At 36.0% G+C, this 18,444-nt stretch overlaps 1 protein-coding gene across 1 annotated transcript; it reads right to left on the bottom strand.

Annotated features, from left to right (window-relative positions):
• Window positions 1-969: 969 nt before the first annotated feature.
• Window positions 970-17,193, bottom strand: LOC145766837 (microfibril-associated glycoprotein 4-like). The gene is made up of 7 exons (XM_082578540.1): window positions 16,998-17,193; window positions 16,246-16,350; window positions 14,102-14,238; window positions 10,126-10,222; window positions 9,029-9,125; window positions 1,585-1,652; window positions 970-1,220 (listed from the first exon to the last, which is right to left on the bottom strand). Exons 1-7 carry the CDS (start codon window positions 17,191-17,193, stop codon window positions 970-972), a joined length of 951 nt encoding a protein of 316 aa, XP_082434666.1.
• Window positions 17,194-18,444: the final 1,251 nt, after the last annotated feature.

Raw genomic sequence — 18,444 nt, 5'->3', positions numbered from 1 at the left:
TTTTTCAAATTCGTGTAACAATATTACTCTGATTGTAACTATTTTAGAATCAGTGAGTAGCTTACAATAAGATTTGCTCGCAAGTCGTAAGTAAATCTTTATCAATGCAATGATTCGGCACACCGCACACACACTTCGTGCCTTCGATCGAGCTCATTGTTTTTCAGAACTTTGCATGAAATCGGATTAGCACGGTAATTAAATAGCGGCAAGATAAATCAAAATTGTCGTTTTTGGGTACCTTTGCAAAAATTGAAATATCAAGTTTAACATATAAAATTTTAAAATAATGACTTTTCAAACTTATAGACAAATGATTTTTTTTCATACCAGTGCAACTTCTGTTGAAATAGCACCAGCGGATAACACGTAACAACTGATTGAATTTGATCCAAAAACGACCTACCCTTGAGCAGTTAACTTCCAAAAAAACGTTGAAAAGCAAAGGGTTAAATATTTTTAAATCATTTGAAATAATGAGCTTTGTGACGTGCTATCACTTAGATCCTTCATAACCTTTCAAATACTGTGATAGTGTCATGTCTGTGTTCGTCTCGAGTTCATTGTTGTACTCGACGTATTTTCATTTCACTTTTCTTCATTGAATATCTATTATTTCAATAAAAATCAAAATCTATCAAACAACGTATTTAAAAAAGTTGAAGTTGATTATATATCACTTTCAAAAGAGTCATTGCGATGACATCAGGAATTTATTGACGCAGTTGTGCAATTGACTGTCACTTTATTAGCTCGAATCGCTTTCAGTTGACACTTGTAAGTACGTAATAATGCAACTTTAACTCTTCTGCGATGGAACACTGACATTGTTATTAGAAAAACTTTTAGATTCATTTTTAGTTCGTAAATATTTCTTTGACTTCAAAAGCTTTGGTATGTGGTATTATTTACAACCCCTTATAACCTCTCAAATACTGTAATAGTCTCATGACTGTGTTCATTTCGAGCTCATTGTTGTACTGGACGTATTTTCATTTCACTTTTCTTCAACGAATAATGTGAGCGTTTCCACTTATGCCACGTCATTCCTTTGTCGCTTATGGCTCCACCCCTCAAGTACTTTCCATTCAAGTTTGCGGAGTGGCAACTATGATACCACCAACCACTGAAGTGTCTTCTAGAACAATGACCAGAGTAAATGTCGTTGTCGCGATCTTTTGTGGAAAAATGTTGATTATTGTGATAGGACAAAGCATCACCTAAAAATAAAATGATATAATACGTACGATGGGCTAAATCAATTTAATTAGTATTTGATATCACTGCAACACGAATACACAAAACGCAGTGCGACTGAAATATAGTAGCCTATACTTTTCGAGTTGGTATTCAATAAGCGTGCTGAGTCGTCAAGCGTAATAGTATAACGTTTTTCAATCACGATTCTCTCAATCTATAGGCTATTGAAAAAGATGCAGATTGCATTGCAATGCAACTGTTGGAATTTTATTGAAGCTTTTGAATTTTTTCCGTGAAATTAAATCAATGCAATCGACACAACTCTAGTTTTCACTGAAGTTAGACTAGACGCGTCGAAAATGAAGTTATAGTATCTACACCAACCTGCATTTCCACTGTAGCCATCAATCATTGAGGTATAATTTGTGGATTCATTTCCAATTGAAAACATTCTGCGTTAACACACTATACGTCAGAAAAGTTGTAAAAAGTGTAGGCTCCAATCTATTTTGTATCATCAGCAACAACTAATTATATATTGTCAGCTAAACTTTCATTCTTCAAAGCAGTCTTTTTCAAATTATGTTTGTGTAATAAAAACTTTTTGAGCAATTCAACTGCAATGATCTTTTGCAGTTGAATAACAATATGAACACTTTTTCAAAATAAAACTTATTTGACTCATCAGGGCAGTAAATATAAATTACTTGTGTTTTACTTAAATACGTTCGGTGCCTAGCTATCACTGCACTGATGAGATCGTGCTATAGTCTAAGCGTAAAATGCGAAAATATAGGGCCGCCTGGAATAAATTGCGACCTTAACAAATTTGGTATCGTTGGAAAGCTTAATTCCTCTAGATTAGGATTATTAATCTCCTCCAACCAGGGATCCTTGGCAAAAAAAGTTGTGGCTGTTTTTTAAGCAGCACCTTGCGCCGCTAGTGGCGGAGCTAATCTAGTTATGCTTTCAGCAGAAACTTGGTGGAAATTGTAGCCAGGGTTGTCAGTTTGGAATAATTGATTCCAGATCTGGAATCAAAACGAACTGTCTAGTAGGGAAAAAAAATGTCTGGAATCTGGAATAATTTTTAGAAGCAAATTGGGATTGTTTAGACAAGTCTAGATTGTTTCGGTAATTGTCCTTTTTTTCATTGCATTTAGTAGCTGCAACGCGTGCGGGTAACTTTCTGCACTTTGTTTGAAACTTTGTTGCTAAATCGCACGTTCTCTGGCGCGAACGCCTGTCTGTGAGAAATGTGACGCAACCCAGTTAGCTGACAGGACTTTCCGCACACTAACACTGGGTTATATTTCCATGTATGTTAAGTTTACTAGTTTTAATCTGTTATGTTTTGAGGTTGTTACACCGTAGTTATTGTTAAGTACGGTATTTATTGATTTTCATATTTTGTTGCATCGAAGAAGTTAGATAAGAAGTTCAAAAGTCCAAGAGTAGGCTAGCCTACATGAAGTTCATTGTAGGAAGAATATGGCTCTACGCAGTGGCGTATCCTGGTGGGTTGAGCAAGGCATTGAAGGGAAACAATAAAACTCGTGGAGGGTAATAACGTGCCGAAGGTACGCGTATTCTAGGGGGGTCCGAGGTCATGCCCCCCGGAAAATTTTTGCAAAGTTACATTCAAATAATGGATTATAGTGCTTTCTGGAAACACTTTTAGGGTAATATTCGTATGAAATTTATTAGCAGATAAACAGCTATTAACTTACAGGTAGCTCTTACACGAACGGGCAAAAACTGGGCAAGGTTTCTCAGCAGGAGGCAACCCTACGTACATTTTTCAAGAATTCTAATGACACAAAGAAAAAACAGTTGCTCTTTAACTTACTGTGTTCATTTGTTAGGATACATCGTTTAACACTGCTAATCATTTGACAAACTTTTTCAACAAGTACGCAGGCACAGATATAAAAATGGGGAGAACAAAGGCGACAAACTTCATAAAAAAAATGTGCTGGCACCATCTTATCGCAGCGATATTTTCATTTCAACAGGAAGATTCTTGCCACTACTTGTATATTTACAACGTACACTGCGTATTTAATGGTATTTTGTTCTAGACTTAAAATGAAATGTCTAGAATAAATTTTAGAATAATTAGAATCAAACTGACATGCAATCTGGAAGGGAAGGCTGCAACTAATCTGACAACCCTGATTGTAGCAGTCTAGCAGAATGATTAGGCTAACAGTCAGCAAGCCGCGTAAAATTTTGGCAGTCAAAGTTTCTCCGGTGACCACTAACCAGTTTATTAGCCATGAGGTTTGTAAGTAACTAGGCTGTACTGAGTAGGTATGGGACAGCAAAGATTCTTGATCTACCACTCCGCACTAGCTAGCCTAAATATCACAGACTGAGTACCAGGCAAGCCTATAGCCTTGTTAAATTTTTTTTAGGAACTGTTTGCAAGAACATCATTATCGGTAAGTTATGTCAGGACAGTCAGGTTATTCGTTTAATTTGGTTTGCAGCAGAAGTCAAAATGTTAGGTACGGTACCGGGCAGCAGGCGATGCACAGGTGCACTTGGCCTATAACAGTGTATGCTAGGATTGCTAGGCTATGATGAAAGTTAAAGGAAACAGGTCTTAATGTTCTTTACATGCAGCCTGTCTAATCGTCTAGCTTATATTAAATTTTTGAGTTTTCTGTTGTTCTTTTAGTTGAGTTCTCTTTCATTTAACATCTTGGATTTTAGATGGCATTGCATGCAGGTGTGAAGTATTTGTACCAATGAATGCAGTATGGCAGTAGTAGTAGTAGGGCACTGCTATAGGCTACCAGTGCTCTGGTACACAAACTGACAATGAAGGGTGTTTATTGAGATCTGGTAGCTTCTAGTGATATCCATGCAACAATGCATATTTTGGTAATTGCAGACTCTATCAGTTAAATAAGGAGGCCAGCCTACTAGTATGAGCTATGGTTCTTGTTACTTCTGAGACCACCTGTAAAGGCTATGACATATTCAGATATATATAAATTAAGTTTGAAGGAGCAAATGTGTTGTGTGGCCATTTTTTTTCCCCAGGTCTGAGGTTAGTTTTCTTTTTTTACAGCTTTACAAAGATTTTTATGAAATAATGATTTCTAAGTTGTTTTTAAAAGAATACTGTGCATTTGTACAAAGACGGTATGGAAAATATCCCATCATCAGCATTGTGTTTGATGGATACTCATCCCACAAGTCAACAAAGACTTAAGAACAAGGCAGGCGTGGATGCAATTTATCAGCAAATGTAGCAATTTCACAAGATGCTTTGGTAACAATGAGTCATGAAATGTTTGTTCACAATGTTAACAACAAAGAGCAATTAATTAAATTGTGTTTTTGGTTTTTGTGTCTTTCTTTTTTGCCAACAAAACAAAAAATAAACTGAACTGAAACTGAACTGTTATTTGAGCATTTGAAAGCTCATGGTTGTTTTGTATATCAAGCTCAAAAGGATGCTGATACTCTGATTGTGAATAGGGTGCTACAATTATCTACAATCAACACCGTGGTTGTGGCTGCTGATGATACAGACATCTTAGTTCTTTTATGTCATCATTGGAGTGACAAACAAAACACAATTTACTGCAGTACTGATCGGAATAGCGATTCTAGTCAAAGAGAGCTGAAGTACTGGAACTCCGGAAGATTTCAAACCATGTCCACTCACTAGAGGTGCCAAATTACTTGTTGTTTGCTCATGCTTGAAGTGGATGTGATACAACTTCTTCAATATATTAACAAGGTACCAGTATAATTAATCAGCTGTGGTAGCAGTACATTTTAATCTTGCTTTTAGTATTTTCTGCATTTTCCCCACTCTTCATTTCTGAACTGCTTACCATGCTTGTCTGAAAGTACATTTTTACCATTTTCTGATCAGCTTTTAAAAGATATGCAAGACATCAGATGGCAGTCAATAGTAATTACCAAATCCACTAAATATTATTCTTATATTATATTGTAATACTTTTATTTGTAATGCCAATGTATGGAGTGTATGCACACATTATTTGGTGACAATGATTAATTATTTCATCTGTCTTGTTGCTTAGGAAAGCTAAAGATGTTCAATTACCTGAAGAAGGAAGAATTTCAACAATCTGCCCATGTAACTTATTTGGTAGATTAGATTTTACACGTGAGCAAATAGCTGATGCTGGAAGAGATTTGTTATTGAAAAGGTTGGTTACCGGGACTTTATTGGTGCACAGTTAATTGAATAAGAAGAAATGAAAATGTTGCTGAGTACCAGTCTGAATGAGATTCACCATGGCCACCTGGAGATGCGGCCTGATTTGTCACATTTTGCAGATTTTGATTACAGCTACTGCTAGTGTTTGACTGACATTTTCTGAGATGTTTTCCCTTTTTGCTGGCTCTTAATGATATAAAAACATTTTGTTGGCTTGGGGAAGCAGTAGCAAATGAGAAAAAGTGAATTGAAAAACGCTAAATCAGACTGTTATTGAAAAATTAACAGTCTGACTAAAATCTTCGAAATCAAATTGTCTTTGTTTTTTAACATCTGAGGATGTTAAAACCTATTGTGTCATCTGGGGAAAAGAGTAAAGAAAGCGTAAAAATATAATTTTTAGAAAAAATTATTTAAACTGTCGCCTAAAAGTTGGAAAAATCTGGAAATTTCTGCAAAATGTGACAAATCAGGCCGTATCTTTAGGTAGCCATGGATTCACCAATCACCAATAATAATGCAATATTTTGTTGATCTATCAAGCTTTAGTGCAAAACCTGCAGATTCACTTGGCCAACTACGGTACGTCAAGTACATGCAGATGGTTGCAACAGCTTCCACTGTTCATCCTGAAAGATTGCCACCCACCGAAGCTGCAATTCGTTTTTATCCCTTCAGAGTACATTTGCATGTGAAATAATAGTGTGTAGCCTATTGGTATTGTAACGCAATACCGGTTATCATTTAGTATAAAAGCGTCTTTGCTGTATAGAATATTATAGCACTTGAAGATGTTTTTCAAGAATTGTTTATTGTCGGTAACTTCAAAATATTACAGCAAATTGCGCTATTAAACTGCTGTAAGGGAAAAATGCAAGTTATAGCAAAACATGTTGCGTTATAACATGGTTAGCATTAACAAGGGGTGTAGGACTACAAATCAAAAAATTTATGGCAGCAAGACTTGATTTGTGTAAGTTGATATAAAACTGTTGTTTCAGGTATGTCAGTGGAAGCATCTTGACACTAAAATCTTGGATCTCGCACAGTGGGGATGGAAAGCTGACACAGCAGGTGCAGTTATGCCAATAAAGACCAATTTAGATCCGGCACCAGAAAGGCTATTGAACGTTGTACGATGCAAATGCAAAGAAGGAACGAAAAACCAATGTGGTACAATGTCTTGCAGCTGCATAAAAAATGACTTAAAGTGCGTAACAGCATGTGGAGAGTGTCGTGGGCAAACTTGTTGCAATCTCAGTTTTGTAGGCTACAAGAAGACTGCCCTGAGGATTGCGATATTCTGATCATGTTTCAATAAATGATTTCATAAAAAAATAGAACGTATTACCCTTTTGATTTTATGAGCGACCGAGCATAGAAGTTCACACCAGTTAAGTCAGGGTTTCCCAAACTGTGGTCCGCAGACCATTGGTGGTCCGCGACGACTGCACAGGTGGTCCGTGGCGATATGACAAGGAATTAAAAAGACACATATACGTTGTAGCCTACAGTACGTACCCTGTCAAAGATAATTGCCGCAGTTCTTTACAACTTAGATGATTTCGAAAACTTTTGCTATCCAGTACCGTATCGTAAATCTTACTTGTTGCACCTTCGTTGCAGTTAAAAAGTTGCTTACGAAAAATTAGTCGTCTGTGGCCCAAAAAATTTCACAAATAGCTGTCCGTGGCCCAAAAAGTTTGGGAAACCCTGAGTTAAGTGATAGCCTACAGGTTACTGCAAAGGCTGGACTGAGCCTGAAAATGAGCCTAGAAAACGTATGAAATTTTTTTCTTAAGTTTGCTTATGATAATAAAATATAAAAAGTTATCAAAGGAAAACAATTGTGCGGTACGGTACCATACTTCATGGCGATCTTTATTCTCTTATGGCAGGAAGGCGGCTGCTGCGTTAATACATAGGGTGGTTGCCCAGACCCACACACGATTTGCCAATTTTTCTTGTTTGATAGATATTTGTGTATTGCCCAAACTTGGGCTACCAGAAAGATTCCACTGGATATAGTTGAGCTGTACTCCTCAGACATGGCATATCCACTAGCAGCGTGAGTCGAATTTTCACCGTCGACAAGAACAATAGTGCCACGCCTTGGGCACTCGACTGACAACCATTTCCTCGAACTCGAAGGCATAATTATTGAAGTAAAGTTTTAAAAATTTTGCACTTTTTGTATAATGCCCATAATATACTCTCGCCACTTGTAGCGCTTAGTTTCGTCATTAAACCGGACCTGGGGTCAAAATGCCCCCTTGACTCATTATATGAAGCTCCGTTCTGTCTAAAAACGATCTTTTAGAACAAATGTATAGGCTCTGCAATTATCAATGGGCTGGGAGTAATAGGTAAGCAATCTTAATTTGATAACGTCAGAATGACATCATTTAAATATAAAAAATATTTTGTCAAATGTGAGTTGTCTCTTTCTTATACACGTAGGGAAAAAGTTGAAAATGAGACTAGAAACTTGCGGAAAAAGAAAAATGCACTTTTGCCACTAGCAGCGCAAGGTGCTGCTTAAAAAACGGCCATAACTTTTTTGCCAAGGGGATCTGGTTGGAGGAGAGTAAAAATCTTAATCTAGAAGAGTTAAGCTTTCCAACAATACCTAATTTGTTAAGGTCGCAATTTATTCCAGGTCAATACGTTTTACGCTCAGACTACTAATGGAAACAAAGACTCCATGTACAGGAAATTTTTGTTTTCAAAAACTTTACTTTTTATTACGTTAAAAAGATCAAGTTTCTGAATTAATCTTTCTGAACGTTCATCCATTTTGAAGATTGCTATTAGACGTTCAACAAAATTCTAATCCAAAAGAAGTGAATGTTTAATTTTGCTTGTGTGTGGGTGTGCTTCAATAAGGAAGCTTTGAAAGTTTTGCTTTGTTTTGTTGTAAATTGTAATTTTCACAACCCTTGAAGTGGACTTGACTAAATGCCTCTTCCTATAAGATATTTCAATATTGAAGTCTACTCGAAGTAAATATAATGCAACTTTAATGCAACAGATTTACAGAAATCTACCTGATTGTTATAATACGAAAATGAGCCAAAATGCGTTGTTTTCTTTTCTAAGTTTTTGTGAGGGTTCATGCATTGGAATAGAAAAACTACCTTGAACGGAAATGGTTTAATTTTGTTTTGTACAAGCCAGCAGAGAAAAACGCAAAACAATCCTTTTTGCTTGTCAATTCTTTGCTTTAAGTCTCTCACTGTTACTATTTTACAGTATTCCAATGATGGCATTGGGTGACTTTATTAATGATATGACACAACATAAAAGCTTTAAACACATTTTGCAGTTTTATAATTTCTAGAACCGTTTATAAGACTTGGTCGTTGTCCTAACTAGCTACGTAATTTTGCATGAACGAGAGCATTAGATTTTCATTCAAATATGTTTTAACTTTCTTTATTACTTTGCAACTCATATGAAGATACAACTTCGACGTTTTGGAAACATTTTCCCTTTACATTCCTCCTTTTCAGCGCCATGGGCCGGAACAACATGCAAGCTGTACCTCCCCGCTATAATTTCCACTATTAAATGAAAACCAAACAGACAATTGATTTAAGACTCTGCTTCATGTTTACTTGCCTGTACTCAGCGTATGCTGTGTTACCTTCCCAGTCCTCGATGTCAACTTTCAACATGTGGCGTCTTGTGCTTAATATCGAATATAAATCTTTCAGTCCTTGAATAAACAAATAATTAATTATCTTCATTGCAGAAAAGCTGTTTTACAGCAGCGTGTATGCTCCTGCTGATTGTGTCAGCATGTGACTATGCTAGATCAGATCAACAAGGTTGCCAGACTATGAAAAGGTCTCAAAGCCAAAATAATACAAAAAAAGGCCAAAACAAGGAAAATGTGAGATAAAAAAGGCCAAATGGATTTTTCACCTGTTTCTATGTCTATAATATTCATATTTATCGATATTCTAGGACTAGTAGCGGATTTTAATAAATTGTAGCTAAAATAATTCTGAAAGTTGCCCGTAAAAAATCAAGTATAAAAGGACTGTAGCGGATGAGTTTTAATCCGCTACTGTGGTGACATCTGGTACCCGTGGCTAGCTTGGAGAGTGAGCTCAGTCTGCAGCGCCCGAGTCACATTACAACAAACTTAACAGTAGATCGTCTTAAGATGTTAAAAACAAGTACATTTTTTCATTTACAGTAGAAGACTAAAAGAAGGAATTCATTGCAACGATGCAACGAGGGCCACATAAATAGGTACGGTCTGTAGTCCGTAGTTTGTACGTCTCTGTGCTATTCACTTCTGGTTAGGCTATATTAAATTTGAACAAGATAAATCACACCATGGCTACCTGGAGTAATTTGTTACATTTTGCAGATTTGAATACCACTACTGATACTGTTTGATTGAAATTTTAAAAAAATTCAATATTTTCTGTCTTGTAAAGATATAAAAGTTTTGTGTTGCCTTAGGTAAGCAGTAAAAAATGAGTAAAAGTAACTTAAAAACGTTAAATCAGACTGCTAGCAAGTGGCTAACAATTTAACTGAATTTTTTTGAATCAAATTGTCTTTATTTTTTAAAGCCTGGTGATGCATGTTGAAACTCAATTGAAATATTAATTTAAATAAATTTTTTTCAAACAGTTAGTAACAGTTGGAAAATCTAGAAAAGTCGGAAAAACCGAATCATTTCCAGGTGGCCATGACCATACCAAACCAGAATTCTCCATATTTTTCACCAAACCCTTCGACATAGTCAGTCCAATTCCTATAGAAATCCACTTCACCGGAAAATCGTTTTTGAAAAATCTAAACATATAATATAAAGAAAATTTACCGACAATTATTTGGATACCTTTGTTTGGTGGAGTGGGCTGCAAGTGCATTTTGGACGAATACCAAATAAGGTGATGTACTTTTTCACAAATTGCTCACGGTGCTTGCTTGCACTTCTAACGTGCTGTTAATTTTCTATGATATGACGCAAAACATGCTTTTGTAATAAACTTGCTTTTAAAAAAAATTTGCCATTATTATTTTAGCATTACTTAAAGGTCAATTCTAATGCGTCTGACTCGTGAGCGACCTGATAGTATAAAATAAGATTAAGTGTCCATAACATTAGTAAAAGTCGTAACCTCTAATAAACCTTTTAAGATCACCTTATCAAGCCTGTTAAGTGCCTATCACGACAATTGTCGTTTGAGCCAATCGCTATCACTGAGGGCAACTCGACAACAATTGATTTTGTAAGCGGAGCCTTTCATGACGCATTAATGCTCCATGCTTTTCACCTTTGTCTGATAGAAGTGTTAGAATATCCAGATGAAGGTTAGGAACAAATTTGACTGTCTTATATCTGGATATAATTTTATTGGATAACCGGATAACCGGATTTTGTAAGGAGAGCTTTTCATGACGCATTGATGCTTCGTGCATTTCACCTTCGTCTGATAGAAGGGTTAGAATATCCGAATAAAGGTTAAGCGTTTATCCGGAACAAATTTTACTGTCTTATATCTGGATATAATTTTGTGGGTTAACCGGATAACATAAAAGTAACGTAACTAACGAGTTTTTACTTCAGTAGCGTACCTAGGGGGGGGGGGGGGTCGGACCGCCCCAGGCGGCACGTTTTGGGGGCGGCACTTTCAGACAGGACGCTTTTTTTTAATATGCTAAAGTACACGAAAAATAAAAGCAGAGAGAATGGCAACGTTGAAAACATAGAATAAATCCATTTTAAGTCAATTAAGAAAATGAAATTATCTATTGCAAAAGTCTTGAAACTACAAGGTTTTTTTTATTGCAAACTGACTAAATCAACTTAGTCTCTATAATAGTTTCATGACCTATAGAGAAAATAAATAAGGCGGCCGTGCTTTTTTGTTACAACTGTAGAGGGAAAACTTGAAAGGGGAAACACTTGCAACAATGTATTAGAGCCGAAGGGATATGTAGCTGTTGTTGAATGAATAAGTGAATGAAGTTTACTGTAATCGCACATTATGTTTATAAAGTTGTCCATTGGTAATTGATAATGGAATGTTGCCAACAGTTTAGGTGAAATCGATTTACTCTAGTAATTCAATAAAATGTAAAGCTGATTTTGATTATAATCTTGATGTTGCCATTGGTAATTGGGTATCAATAATATTAGCTGATAACATTTCTTGATTTTCAGTGAAATAGGGAGTTACCTTGTTTTTACACATCGTTGCTGAATACTGATTAACCATAGTAATCTACTGCTGCTGCACCATACAGTACAAACATTTCAGTAAAGGATTTTACCGTATAGCGCTATAAGGCAGTGTCTATGGAGTCTACAGACGCTTCATGTTTGAAATCGATTTCACACGATCCTCGTTTAACCCACTACAAAAACAAGTCAGAAAATCTTTGAATTCTACTTACGCGAAACTATAATCTTATCGCTGTGCAAGTTAGACTGGTTTTGCAGAGCTCTGCAGTGCATTTTTTCAGATTTAGATTTTTTATTAATTGCTGTAACAATATACTACCTACTGTACTATTGTTACTGATGCCATGCCGCACTGGGTTTCACTTTTGGCCACATAAACCGGCCTTGTATCCTGAATTATATATTTTAAATACAGGGAGAGGGGGAGCACAACACTATGTTTATTAACTGTTGTAATAAATAACTTTGCTACCGTCACTACAATGTGGCTGTTAGATTGCGAAAAGTGAAAACATTGCGCAGTAGCATGGCTAAAGTCTACTTAAAGATGATTTTGCTGCATTTGCAACCTTGTAATTTGTGCGCTTGCTCATTTTGTATTCGTTTTACAGTTGATAGGAATAAGCTTCTATATGATTCTATTCATATTTTATTTTAAAGTATTGTAAGTGTATAAATATTAATGGAAAAATTATAAAACTTACCTTGCGAATACGTAAAGAAAGTTCAATGAGCAAAAGAAGAAAACGTCTATATCATTACATTGGTAAGTGTCACGGTTTCTTTCTACCTCTTACCAGAAAAGAGACTTGGAAAGGTTCAATGACGTAGTCTAGTGGGTTATAACCGAAAACCAGTTAATCAAATGTCGGATAGTTCAGCTAGTGAAATGATAATGAAAATTCTTGAAGGACTTTAACGAATGGTTCAGCACTTCCAGCAATTAATCAAAGTAATAGTAACAGTGAACAGCAATAGATTCAAACGCTCACAACAATTAATCGAGTTTAACGTAATCCACTCGCAGCTTCTCATACGATTCTAATTTGAATTAGAAATTATATTAGCATCAACTTTGCTTTACTCGTATTCAATAACTTCAACTCTCGATCAACAATAATCTTTGCGTCTATTGCCAACTACCACAACTACAATAATGATCTCTCATAATAATTACTCAAATTACACCACTATTTATAGCAGGTTGTTTGGTCTAGTAAGCTCGAGAAGGTTACGTAATGTTACAGAACTCATTGTTCTGTCAGGTTGCATTACACGTAAACATTTTTGTGACGTCATAAACTCTGCACCTGGCAAAACATGAGTACCCGTTGCAAGAAAAAGAAGCTTCCAGATTCGCACGTAGGGTAGTATGTTCTAGAAACACGTCACGTAATAAAGATTTCGCAATCAAAGGTTATTACCGGACAGTAACCGATAATAACATATCGCATAAGAATTTTGCAATCAAAACAGCACGTTCGGTCAAGATACAAAGCAGCCCGTCGCGAGGCCTTGCACATTGATTGTGGCAGTAAGCAACTATTCATATTACACAGTCTAGCAGAAATGAATTAAATGAACTTTTCTGCCGTTATGTTTTTAATACGTTACAAAATTCCTACTAGCCTTTATTAAGCAGAGGCGGAAACATGCTCTTCAAATTTGGGTAGCCTTGTAAAAGGTTACAAATTTATTATTTTAATTCTGCAGCAGTTTTTGTGCTTTTGCATTCAGTATATTGCTAAATTATAATGGTACGTTTGTCTGACTTTACACCGCAAATTGAAAAAAGCACGTTGCGTGTTGTAGTGCTGATAAAAAAAAACGCATTTCATTTTCACATGCTTTTTCTTGAAGAGGCGGCAAAATCTGAATCCGCTCCGGGCGGCACATTCCCTAGCCGCGCCACTGCTTTACTTAGCTTAATTTTGAATTGACTAAAGTTTAGAGATACTGAAATGGAATTCAACCACAATAAAAATGAAAGCCCTGTATCTTGGGGCTACTTTTTATGATCAAGAAATGGCAATTGAGAAAAATGTAAAAACACAATTTCTTGTAAAGTTGGATCCTCAAAAAAAAAAACTCTTCTTGCAAAAGTTGCGAAAAATTAATTACGCACTTAATGAGTTAGTGGTCAGTAGGAAACCAAAATCTTTTTAATTAAAAAATAAGAAGCCTAAAATGTCGATACTAAATGATTGTTCAGCAAACAAACGTTTCGAAAACTATACTGACTTCAACTTCAGTGCTATTAGTGTCTGGAAATGAATGTCTATAAATGTCTAATGAATGCTATAAGTGTCTGGAATAAAATGTCATTTATAGCACTGAAGATGAAGACAGTATAGTCTGAAACGTTTGCTTGCTGAACATGAATTTAGTATCTACGTTTCAGGCTCTTTATGTTTTGATTAAAATTTCTTTAGTTGCATAACACGCTAAATGTGATGAACACTATTTAAATTATAATAACAAACCATCCAATTGCTTCCATTCCTTTGAAATTCACAGTAAACCTCAATCACTTGTCCATTTACAGAAATGTTGTATGCACCGTCGGTAGCGAAGCCATCTTGGTAAAGATCATCGCAATTGTGATTTCTTCTTGCTATTTCTACAATGATTGTATCATCAAAAAGATTTTTATTTGAAAAATAAAATGTTTTTTTTCAATAAAGTAACGTAGTTGTATAGTTTTGCTATTTCTTAGCTAGGCATTACGTTTGTTTTTCGACTTTTGCTTTTTCAGTCCGAGTGTATCTGCACTTATTCAACAATAACCGGTGAAGTTTAATTCAGGATTTTCACAGTCGGTTTAATTCTTGGATTTCACGGTTATTTGGAGACAACCAGACCTGTGGAGTCAGAGGGATTTTGACATGTCTGGAGTCAGAGTCGTTAAGAAAATGGCCAACTCCGACTCGGTTTGATACAAACGGTGAATAAAATTTTTCTGTGCAACCTTTTTTTCAAAACAATGTTTCTTGTTCTCCGCATTGCGCTCTAAAAATTTAACCGAAAATAAAAGTGTTTGTTCTTGTCCATTTTTTTAAGTTTCAATTTCCATCATAACTTAAGTGAAATAAAGTTTAAAAATACAAAAAGAAAAAGGAACTAAAAAAAACTCAGGCAATACTCAAATATCTGGCAACACTGCATCTAGAGTCAGAGTCGGCCAATTTTAAAAATCAAAGTCTTATATTTTTATAATTTTTATGTGTCGTGAAAATATTCTCATTTCTATTACAGCTCTGTAAATAGTCGGTTTGAAATACTACGCTGAAGAAATTCACTTTACTACGCTGAAGAGATCGGAAGATCGAAACACTGGCGTTTGTCCGTAGTTACTTTTCGTAATGTCTTTTTAGACCTTCTTTTTGAGTTAATAATACTTTTAAAGAAATAAAAAAGAGTCAAAAGGCATGTAAATTTCACTCTGTGTGGAGCTACATGTACTTGAGAGGTTAACTGTTATTTTTTTATTCACTTGTTGATTCATTCATATCAGTTTGTATCCTCTGGGGATCCTTCTCTTGTATCATGGGCCAATCCTATAGATGTTTGCTAGTACACCCCTTCATTTTCTTATATTTTTGCCCGATTCTACAGCCCTGGTAACAATTGCACAGATATTCATTGTATTTGTACAAATGCATAAAAACACTTCTCTAGGTAAATTGTCCAGTCCAGCATACGCTGTTATAGCCTACAGCGCAACAATAATTAATTCCTTCACTACTGATTTGTAATTGCAATAAGTTTTGCTTGATTAGTGTTTGGCTTGGTGGATTGGGTTTTTTATCGAACATTACAAAATATAACCTAGCCTAAAAATTGGTTTGGGTAAAAGTGAAGGCCCATACTGAGATTGTCGGAACAAGATTGAGACAAACCTTATAATACAAGACGTTTTATCTCATACTTCTATTACCGCTGAGGCTAAATCAATTAGGGATTTAATGTAGTTTAGTATAGAAAGTGTTGTTGAAGAATAAAGCTTCAGCCATTGAATGGCACGTGACAGGATCCTTTTTACCTCCTTACATCTGTGACTGACTTAAAACATGTGCACTTATTCTGTCGGTGTGGGCAATCTAATTTAGGAATAAAATCAAGCGAGATTAAACACTACAAACAAATGCATTTTTTTCATTTTTATGTGAAAGCTTGACTAAGGCTGTCCTTAGATTCGTTAATGCTTTTGAAGATTCTCAAAGTAAACAGATCAGAAAAATTGTCACTTTTTTAATTGCTTTTCAATTTTATTTTTCATTGCTGGGGCAAACTTTTAGTGAACGGCAAAGTAACAAAATGGTAAGTGAAATATAACTTAAACGTAATTTACCAATGCTTGACATTTGTCACATTAAAAATAGGGAAGCATCTGACTGGATGACTGATATAGTCTTTCGCTGCTTCCTGTCTGTTGTGGTATCTAGATTATCATGGTGCTATTTTATTCATATTATTTATAGTTGTACCGTAGGCTACTACAGTATTCTCGCAACAGATGAAATAAAAGTTTTCTTCTCTTTCTTTCCAATGAAACCACTTGAAAGAAGAATCAGCAAAGCATCATATGAATTATCGCTAATGTTTCAATAAATAATCAGCTGCTCACCTGTTTGGATTGCTTGATCTATCTTCTCAGATAAACGTCTAGCCGTGAAATTTCCGATGTATTCTGGAACAGTTTCTAAGTTTATACTTGTATGTGACCTATTTCCTATCAGATAACCAAAAGTTTTGATATCTAATGTCAAGTAGGCCTACATGGGCTTATCTAAACACGAAAATCATCAAAAACATCTCAACAATTTATTTAGGCCTACAAATTATTAAAAAAATAAACATTGAAAACACAATTTCTTTTATGCTTCAATGGTTTATTAATATTGCTGTTTGTGATTTTAAAAACTTCCGTTTTTCGCATGATTGGTTATAGAAATAGTTTTCATTTAATAAAAAAAATTAGACAAAGTTGGCCACCACAACTGTTGCATGTGAAGTCTAGATAAACATGTACTTTCTCTGAAGCTGCATGATGAGTATTGAGTAGGAGCTGGTGCTGCAAAGTCACTCACAATTTTTTTCGTAATTGTCACTGTCCAAGTTTTAATCTTTTATTGATAGATAAAGGACATTCAATGATGCATTTTGTGGGTAAGCAGATATGGCAGCCTCAAGATTTCTACCTAAGAAACATTTATGAATACCAATCGAAATGTTGATACAATGTCGGTTACCCTGAAATGAATGTTCAACTAATTAAAAGCAATAATTCTTAATTTGCTAACAAATGTGTCATCAGCATCATTATTATTCACATCTTAATAAAAACTTTCATTGCAAAACAATGAAAAAGCAAGTTACCATCAACAAGCTGTTGAGCGATTTTCTTGAACTGCTTTTCCTTGCATTGGTCGAGAGACTCAATACCACCATCTCGGCTGCCTGTGTTAACTAATGTCACCGTTTCACCCTCACATTTCGGTGGTCCAGACTCTTTATCAGGATTGTACGTTCTGCAAACAGTCACCCGATCTTCAAAACTTCCTTCAATAGACATGCCAAGGGTAATAGCCAAAGCTAGAGCAACTGCTATAATGCTGTTCATTGTCAAACGTCGAAAAGTTTTGTAAAGTACTTTGCACCGAAAGGCAAGTTATGAAAATGATCGATTTTCTTGATTCTTGGCAAAATATATGATCAGAAGATCGAAAGCTAGTAAATTACGTCACCAACCGTGCATCCGTGAAAAGCAAATGATGCGCATCAGTCGCTCTAATGACGACAATCATGGGATAAGCAACGTTGGTGTGATCAAAAAACATCTTTTTCAGTTGAAACGTATTGTCTGTTTTCTTACTTGTATGATTACCAGTCTAAGATGAGATATATGTCTTTTTGTTCTTCTAATTTTACACTGTTACACTTGACATGGTGCACTTGTAAGCAGATCCAAATGCCACCAATCATCAGTGATTCACAAGTGCATGCAAGGCTTTCCTTTATCTCGCTGCAACTTAAGCAATGTCGCTTTCAGATCACACTGGAAACTATGGAGCAAGACATCGAGAATCCCATTGCAGTTGCGACTAAGATTATACAACGCGTACTGCATCCCAATTATGATCTACAACTGCAATAGCTGGTCTGTTACCAAAGCAAGTCTTGAAGATTGGATGCCTGTCATCGAAGACATTTACGTGTCATAACTGGTCATACTTGGCCAAACAGTCTTATCTCGAACAAAAACCTCTACAAAATATGCAACAGTGAACCATTACCTTGCAAGATCTCCACCATGAAATGGAACATGTTTGGACATATTCTGAGACTTCGGAGAACCGGAGGTCATCGTACCAACTTATTACAACTGCTGAGATCTGACATCAGAAAAGCTGGCATGGGATCCCTGCTCAGCCAAAGCCGGATTTAGCTGATGGGGGGCTTGGGGCACTTTTAGATCGGGGGCCCCCCTGCAAAAAACAATTTTCGCGCCTTCGGCGCGAAAAGCCACCTCTGCGTCTACAGTAGCATCAATCCAGCACTGCACAGCATTTTGCAGAAACTTCAAAGGCTGAAAGGAAGAAAAAATAACACAAAATCACATTTTTTCCACGTAGGGGGGCCTTTCAAAAGTCGGGGGGCCGGGGGGAACCTGCCCCCTCTGCCCCTCCTAAATCCGGGCCTGTGCTCAGCAAATCACATCTCCATCGATTGCAAAACATCGCAAAGTACAAGACAAAATGGAAATCCTATCAACCTTGTTGAAAAACTGATCGAAGCCAGCGGATGTCAAACGATTTGGCTACAC

This window comes from Aplidium turbinatum, chromosome 3, assembly GCF_918807975.1.
Source record: "Aplidium turbinatum chromosome 3, kaAplTurb1.1, whole genome shotgun sequence".
NCBI lineage: Eukaryota > Metazoa > Chordata > Ascidiacea > Aplousobranchia > Polyclinidae > Aplidium > Aplidium turbinatum.
The sequence above is the reverse complement of the archived record's forward strand: the minus strand, read 5'-3'. Positions and strand labels throughout refer to the sequence as shown.

Bases quoted from the DNA above. Each gene is read 5' to 3' on its own strand.
- LOC145766837 (XM_082578540.1), bottom strand. From the start codon at position 17,193: ATGTCTATTGAAGGAAGTTTTGAAGATCGGGTGACTGTTTGCAGAACG. The intron at 14,239-16,245 runs GTGAGCAGCTGA...CAATCATTGTAG, and splicing joins AGATCAAGCAATCCAAACAG to AAATAGCAAGAAGAAATCAC. The intron at 1,653-9,028 runs GCAAGTAAACAT...GTGTTAACGCAG, and splicing joins ACAGCATACGCTGAGTACAG to AATGTTTTCAATTGGAAATG.